Raw genomic sequence first — 8,204 nt, 5'->3', positions numbered from 1 at the left:
TTTTTTTTTTTTGAGACGGAGTCTTGTGATCCTGGCTCACTGCAATCTCCGTCTCCTAGTTCAAGTGATTCTCCTGCATCAGCCTCCCGAGTGGCTGGGATTACAGGCTCGCGCCACCATACTCGGTTAAGTTTTTGTATTTTTAGTAGAGATGGGTTTTCGCTATGTTGGCCAGGCTGGTCGAACTCCTGACCTCAGGTGATCCACCCGCCTCGGCCTCCCAAAGCGGTTGGATTACAGGCGTGAGCCACTGCACCTGGCCAAAATTGTGATTTTTCTAAATTCATCATTTCTTCTACATTAATTGTCATTTCCTATAAAAAAGAGCTTTTTATCCCTACATTTTATTGTCAATATGGATTTATAGATTCTTAAGTTCAGTGGGTTGTAATTATTACTGTTAATTTTATAGTAAGTACAGTGTTTATTTGATGCTCAGAATGTCCCGGATTTTGTCCTGCAGACTGGCTCCTATGTTCTTTTCATATGACCCTGTCTTGTTTTGAGCACTTCCTTTCTTGGAACCGTTGCCCAGGCTAGAGTATAGTGGTATCATCATGGCTTACTGTAGCACCGTACCCTCAAACTCCTGGGCTCAAGTTATCCTCCTGCCTCGGTCTCCCAAAGTCCTGGGATTACAGGTGTAAGCCACCACACCTGGCCTATGTATTTATTTTAAAGATTATGAGATTATACTAATACCTTTTCATTGTTTGTCTTTTAAGAGACAGGATTCTCTCACCTCAGCCTTCCAAGTAGCTGGGACTACAGGCATGCGCTGCCAGACCAGGATAATTTTTTTAAATGTTTTAAATTAATAAATTTCTTCTAGAGACAGTTTTGCTTTGTTGCCCAGGCTGGTCTCCAACACTTGAGCGAACCTCCCGCCTCAGCCTCCCAAAGCGCTGGCTTCACGGGCATCAGTCACCTGGCCCTGATATCTTTTAATTCTAATCCAAAGTCCCAGGGTTTCTCTTTGCTTCTCCACATCATTTCTGCAAAGAGAAGCCTGGCCTGCAGCAACATCAGCGTGAGTTACCCACACTCAGTCCCCCATTACTAACAAAATAGTTTCAGAATTCCTGTACCCAGTTCCATTACAAAAAGGGCATCTGCTAAGTAGAGTTTGCAATTTGTTTGTAGTTCTTTTTGTTTTTAATTTAATTTAATTTAATTGCATTTTTTGAGACGGAGTCTCACTCTGTTGCCCAGGCTGGAGTGCAGTGGCACAATCTCAGCTTACTGCAACCTCCGCCTCCTGTGTGCAAGTGAGTCTCCTACCTCAGCATCCGAGTAGCTGGGATTACAGGCGCCCGCCACCCCCCTGGCTAAGTTTTGTATTTTTAGTAGAGATGGGGTTTCACCATGTTGGCCAGACTGGTCTCGAACTCCTGACTTCAGGTGATCCACCTGCCTCAACCTCCCAAAGTGCCGGGATTACAGGCATGAGCCACCGCACCCAGCCTCTTTTTGTTTTTAAACATGGAGTACAGTACTCAAAAGTTACTTCTATGATTTCTTATTTGTTTTCTCCAGAGTTGACTGTGTTGCTCATTTGGACAGGTTTGGTTTACCTACTTCTGTTGGCATTCAGTTTTAGGGACTTGCCCATCCTTGTTGATTAATTTTTTGAATATGGAAATCATTAACATGATGCCAGAAGTCAGAGCTCTACCTAAGACATGTGTACACAGAGAAGTATTATCTTTTTTTTTTTTTTTTTTTTTTTGAGCCTTGCTCTGTTGCCCAGGCTGCAGTGCAGTGGTGTGATCTCAGCTCACTGCAAGCTCCGTCTCCCGGGTTCACGCCATTCTCCTGCCTCAGCCTCCCAAGTAGCTGGGACTACAGGTGTCTGCCACCACGCCCAGCTAATTTTTTTTTTTGTATTTTTAGTAGAGACAGGATTTCACCGTGTTAGCCAGGATGGTCTCGATCTCCTGACCTTGTGATCCACCTGCCTCGGCCTCCCAAAGTGCTGGGATTACAGGCTTGAGCCACCGCGCCCGGCCGAGAAGTATTATCTTTAATAAGCCATTCAAGGCCCAGTGCAGTGGCTCACGTTTGTAACCCCAGCACTTTGGGAGGCCAAGACAGGAGATCACCTGAGGTCAGAAGTTTAAAACCAGCCTGGCCAACATGGCGAAACACCGCTCTACTAAAAATACAAAATCTAGCCGGGCGTGGTGGCACGTGCCTGTAATCCCAGCTACTCAGGAGGCTGAGGCAAGAGAATCGCTTGACCCCGGGAGGCAGGGGTTGCAGTGACCCGAGATTGTACCACTGTACTCCAGCCTGGGTGACAGAGTGAGGTTCCATCTCAATCAATCAATCAATAAAATAAGTTTTAAAAAGCCATTCCATGTCGGCCAGGCTAAGTCCTGAAAATTGTCCGCTCTGGTCCTCGTGTCTCTGGGAAAATGTGGCAGTGAGGACGGACATTCCTTGCTGAGTGGCTCTGCTTGGCGCAGTAACATCTTTGGCTTCCTTTTTTTAGTTGCAGAAGCAGAACCACAGACTATGACTTGGTCGGAGGCGATCAGCTCAACTGTCACTTCGGCTCCATCCTGCACACGACAGGGCTGCAGTACAGGGACTTCATCCACGTCAGCTTCCATGACAAGGTATGGACGCTGTAGGCGGCGGCTCTTCACTTCTTTTGGGTCCTGGAGCCCTTAGAGATTCTGATGGAAGTTTTGAATTATTCTTCCCGTAATTCATAGACACACAAACACACTCCTAAGTTCTGTGTACGGTTTCAGAGGGGCCAGCCACAGACCCTGGGGAAGCCACACAGATGCCTTGGTGCAGGTTCAGAAGCCAGGTTTCACGTAAGATAGAGACGTCTTCATCAGAGATAGCATGCTGCGTTTCTTATCTCGCCCTTCTATCGAGGAGCAGTGAAGTCCCTCAGTATTAATCCTGCATGGCTTCCGGGGTTTGTATCGCTGTCTTGGGTCATGAGTTCCATCAGTAGTGTAGCGCAGCGGGTCTGGCACTCTCGGGGGGTCACCGTCACCTGGGGAGAAGCTGCAAAAGCCAGCGGTGGGCTGGGCACAGCGGCTCACACCTGTAATCCCAGCACTTCCAGAGGCCAGGGTAGGCGGATCACAAGGTCAGGAGTTCAAGACCAGCCTGGCCAATATGGTGAAGCCCCATCTCTACTAAAAATACAAAAATTAGCTGGACGTGGTGGCGGGCGCCTGTAGTCCCCGCTGGTCGAGAGGCTGAGTCAGGAGAATCACTTGAATCCAGGAGGCGGAGGTTGCAGTGAGCCGAGATTGCGCATTTGCACTCCAGCCTGGGCGACAGAGCGAGACTGTGTCTTGAGAAAAAGCCAGCTGTGCGTGGCTGCAGTGCCGTGTGCCCAGTGTGGCTCGGTGTCTCTCCAGGTGATTCTCACACGCACAGCCGCGGGGGGCTGCTGGTGCAGATGGGCGGCTCTCACACTTTGCTGCCCAAAAGAACCTCTCGAGGAGTTTTTAAAACTGCTAAAGTCCAGGCTGCATCCTGGGTCAGTTAAATCCCAGCCTCTGGGGACGTCAGAGGGAGGCTAAGAAAACGAAGATCCTTTTTCCTGTCGAGCGGCGTGGTTTATGAAGGCCAGTCCTGGCCAGAGCGGGTCCCACTGTGTAGTGAGCATGAGTGGAGAGAGGCGGCGTCCCCTCCTCTGTGCCGCAGGAATTGGGCCGTCACCGCAGACACTACAGGGCTCTGACTTCGCTTGCGGGTGCACTTGTTCACTGCTGAGGCTCCATGCTTGTTTCTTGCTCCTGCAGGTTTACGAGCTGCCGTTTATAGTGGCTCTGGATCACAGGAAAGAGTCCGTTGTCGTCGCCGTGAGGGGGACCATGTCTCTGCAGGTAACGTTGGAACTTGACTTTCCAGCCCTGGGAGTGGGGTGTAGGGGCGGGAGCACACAGACGCTCGGCTGGGGAAAACCGTCAGTAACCGCATGAGACGCGGGAAAACGCTGAGGACAGAAAATGAGGATGTGAGCCCAGGGTTGGGAAATACTCCCTTTGCAAAAAGGGATGAAGCTGTTTCGTCTTCATTGAGAATTGTCAGCGGCAGAGCGGCTGGCAGGTTGGCCCCCCGCCACGGGAGCTCCAAGAGGGCACCTGCTTGACCCCCTCTTGCCTATCTTCCCTGTGCCCAGCCAGGCCCCACACCTGGGAGCCTCCTGTGGAATTCCTGCACCAGAGCCAGATGGCGGCAGAGAGTCACGCCTCTGGCCACCAGCCCCGCTGCAAGCTCCGGGTTTGGGTCCTCATACCCCTCGTGGCCTGCCATTCTCCAGGTGCAGCCAGGACTGCCTGCATCCATCCCCAGCCCGTGGCCCCTCTTCTGTCTTCCTCAGCCCATCCTCCTGTGCCCCTTGGAGATGCCAGGCAACGCTTTCCTTGTCGAAGCTTTCTTCTCTCAATTCCGGTTTCCTCCTGGCCACTCCTCAGTCTCACTTCCCGTTCTTCTCTGCTGGCCCAGAAAATGTGTTGAGACTCCAGAGCCTGTGCGCACGGCCCTCTTCTGCTCCCGACTGGCTCTGCGGCAGCCTCCCAGGTCCAGGGCCAGGACCCCAAACCTGCATCTTCAGGAGCCATCTGGCTCTCCCGGGAGGCACCAGAGAAGCCACACTCCTCACAGGGCTGCTCCTCCCGGAGGGTGCTCTGTTCATGTCAGCTCTGCCAGCGTCCCCCCATTGCCCATTTAAGAAGCAGTGGCACCTGTAATCCCAGCACTTTGGGAGGCCGAGGTGGGTGGATCAGGAGGTCAAGAGATTGGGACCATCCTGGCCAACATGGTGAAACCCTGTCCCTACTGAAAATACAAAAAATTAGCCGGGCGTGGTGGCAGGCGCCTGTAATCCCAGCTACTCAGGAGACTGAGGCAGGAGAATCACTTGAACCCGGGAGGTGGAGCTTGCAGTGAGCTGAGATCACACCACTGCCCTCCAGGCTGGAGACAGAGCAAGACTCAGTCTCAAAAAAAAAAAATTAGCTGGGTACGCTGCCGGTGCCTGTAATCCCAGCTGTTTGGGAGGCTGAGGCAGGAGAATCGCTTGAACCCGGGAGGTGGAGGTTGCAGTGAGCTGAGATCGCACCACTGCACTCCAGTCTGGCCAACAGGGCAAGACTCCATCTCGAAACTAAAGAAGCAGTGGCGTCGTCTGTGGCTTCTGTGCGCCCTGTCTGCTGCGTGTGAGGTTCCTGCCCCACCTGTGTGACCCTCTCTCCATTTCCAGCGCCGTGGCCCCACTTCTGGCCCCAGTCCTCTAGCTTCCCATCTCCGTCCCTGTCTAGTCTCTCTTCTCCACAGTCTGTTTGATTGTTTGCTTCTGAGACAGGGTCTTGCTCTGTTGCCCAGGGTGGAGTACGATGGTACAATCAGCTCACTGCAGCCTCCACCTCTTGGGCTTGAGTGATCCTCCTACCTCAGCCTCTCAAGTAGCTGGGACTACAGGCATGTGCCACTACACCTGGCTATTTTTTCTATTTTCATAGAGACAAGGTCTCACTATGTTTCCCAGGCTGGTCTCAACCTCCTGGGCTGTAGCCATCTACTCACCTCAGCTTCTGTCCATTGTCCTGTCCACCGAGGACTCACTCTAGAACACGGGTCAGATCTTACCGTCCTGCTCAGAAACCTCCAGTGGCTTCCTATTGCCTTTATTGATGTGTCTTTAAATTTTCTTTTTTTAATTCCAACTTGTACTTTAGATTCAGAGGGTACACGTGCAGGTTTGTAGCTGGGTATACCAGGTGATGCTGAGGTTTGGGGTGCCGTTGATCCTGTCTCCCAGGTACTGAGCACAGTACCCAGTGCTTAGGTTTTCAGCCCTTCCCCCGCCCTCCTCTAGTGGCCCCGGTGTCTATTTTCCCCTCTTTGTGTCCATGAAAACCCAGTGTTGAGCTTCCACTGTCACATCAAACCACGTGATGTTTGCTTTATTGTGTCTGTGTTAATTCGCCAAGGATGATGGCCCGCAGCTGCCTCGGTTGCTGCAGAGGACATGATTTCGTGCTTTTCTGTGACAGGGCCCACTGCCTTTAATATCAAGTTTCTGTTTCTTTCTTTCTTTTTTTTTTTTTTTTTTTCCAGACAGAGTTTTACTCTGTCACCCAGGCTGGAGTGCAGTGGTGCGATCTCGGCTCATTGCAACCTCCACCTCCCGGGTTCAAGCGATTCTCCTGCCTCAGCCTGCTGAGTAGCTGGAATTACAGGCCCCCGCCACCGCGCCAGGCTAATTTTATATTTTTAGTAGAGATGGGGTTTCTCCGTGTTGGTCAGGCTGGTCTTGAACTCCCGACCTCAGATGATCCGCCCACCTCGGCCTCCCAAAGTGCTGGGATTACAGGCGTGAGCCACCGCGCCTGGCAAGTTTGTGTTTCTTATCACAGCTCTGGGTGCTTTACCCAGCAGCCTTCCCCCTGCCTGCTCCGCAGCCTGGACACCGGTGCCGGGGCCTCCAGCCCAGCCGCACAGCACTCACCTGTGGACCTTTTCAAATAGGGCTGGTGTGGAGCCGCGTCCAGGGCCCCAGCCAGTGGTCCCACTGCCCCTGTGGGGAGGACACGCCTGTCCTATCTGCTTTCACAACAGCCTCTTCCTTCGGGTCTGGCTCTGGCATCACCTCCTCCAGGGAGCCGCCCCTGCCCCTAGGCTGTGCCCTGTCCTCTGACTCGGCACCGCCTGGCCCTTGCTGCAGCACTAGTCTGGGCCTCCCCCTCTCCACGGTTTCAGCTGTCACGGGGCTCCTGAGGACGGGAACCAGGCTTTGTTCAAAACCCTGGTACAGGCTCTGTGCCGCGGAGTCCTTAGAATATATGTGTGTGATGGGGAAGGCGCAGGGTGTGTCTTAGGCACGCTCCATGATCCCCTCCACTCTTCACGCCCGGCCCAGAGCTGGTCGCGCCGTCGGGGCCCTCAGGAGCCACCGCTGGGTTTCCCTCCTGAGTCGGGGACTGAACCAGGAGACGGTACCATCCCTGCCATCCTCCATAGAAGTGTCAGGAGCAGGAACCACCTGTCATTCTCCCACCCTGCCCATCCCAGGCTGATGGCCGCTTCTGCAACGCCCTTTTTACAGGACGTCCTTACGGACCTGTCAGCGGAGAGCGAGGTGCTGGACGTGGAGTGTGAGGTGCAGGACCGCCTGGCACACAAGGTATGAGTGCAGGCTCGTGCGTCTTTCCCGTGAATGCTGACCACACAGCAGATGGGCACCTCGGCCAGGAACTGCACAGACAGCGTTGCCCGTTCCTCCTGCGCTGATTCTCACAGCCGCCCTGGGAGGTTGTAGGATTTTCTTTGTTCTAAGAGAGAGAAGCCTGTTCAGAGAGAGTGAGCACCTTGCCTGAAGTCGCATGGCTACTGGAATAAGTACCAGGTTGGGCGTTTGAGCCCAGCTCTGTGGCTTTTCCTTCTCTCTTTGTGTGTTTGCTGAGAGGCAGTCTCCCTGTGTTGCCCAGGCTGGTCTTGAACTACTGGGCTCAAGTTGTCCTCCTGCCTCAGCCTCCCAGAGTGTTGGGATTACGGGCGTGAGCCACACACCCAGCCTCCTCTGAATTATTTCAAGTAGTACATTCTTATGGTGAAGAAAAGCTTCATCACGACTCAGAGCAGCAGAGAGCGAGCACCAGGCCCTCAGGAGGCAGGCCACCCTGCTGGCACTCTGTCGGGTCATTCACACGTTCTCTGTGCAGATGGCAGATGTCACGGTGCCAAGTTCCCAGTTTCACTCTCACTGTGCTATGCGTGTGAGGCTGCCTCAGCTCCTCCTGAAGGATTGAAAACCCCCCGCCCAGAGAAGAGGGGCGGGGTTTCTAGTTTTGGGGGTTTTCTGTAACTGTGGTGAGATGTTCCTGAAACACATTGGTCAGTGTCACTGTTCGTTGGTAGTTAGTGCGCAGTTCTGAGCATTCAGCGCGTTCACAGTGCCGTGTGCCCATGTCCAGTCCCAGCACCCCAAGCACAAGCTCTGAACCCATCACCACTGACTTCCCCTTCCTCCCTTCCACAGCCTCTGGGAACCTCTGTTCTACTTTGTCTCTACAAGTCGTCTCTTCTGGGAACCTCACAGAATTGGAATCGTACAGGATTTGTCCTTTTGTCACTGGCCTATTTCTTTCTTTCTTTCTTTGAGATGGAGTCTTGCTCTGTTGGTCAGGCTGGAATACAGTGGCGCCATCTCGGCTCACTACAACCTC

At 53.1% G+C, this 8,204-nt stretch overlaps 1 protein-coding gene across 2 annotated transcripts in view; it reads left to right on the top strand.

Annotated features, from left to right (window-relative positions):
• The window catches only part of DAGLB (diacylglycerol lipase, beta), a 56,084-nt gene that overhangs the window by 21,280 nt on the left and 26,600 nt on the right, over positions 1-8,204 (top strand). For both annotated transcript variants that reach the window (XM_011996662.1, XM_011996661.1), the window contains 3 exons: positions 2,495-2,621; positions 3,777-3,860; positions 7,085-7,162. In XM_011996662.1, the coding sequence (XP_011852052.1) occupies positions 2,495-2,621; positions 3,777-3,860; positions 7,085-7,162 (289 nt within the window). The remainder of the gene's footprint in view (positions 1-2,494; positions 2,622-3,776; positions 3,861-7,084; positions 7,163-8,204) is intronic.

Source organism: Mandrillus leucophaeus, unplaced genomic scaffold, assembly GCF_000951045.1.
Source record: "Mandrillus leucophaeus isolate KB7577 unplaced genomic scaffold, Mleu.le_1.0 Scaffold521, whole genome shotgun sequence".
Taxonomy (NCBI): Eukaryota; Metazoa; Chordata; class Mammalia; order Primates; family Cercopithecidae; genus Mandrillus; species Mandrillus leucophaeus.
Note: the sequence above shows the minus strand (reverse complement) of the source record. Positions and strands in the feature narration are given on the sequence as shown.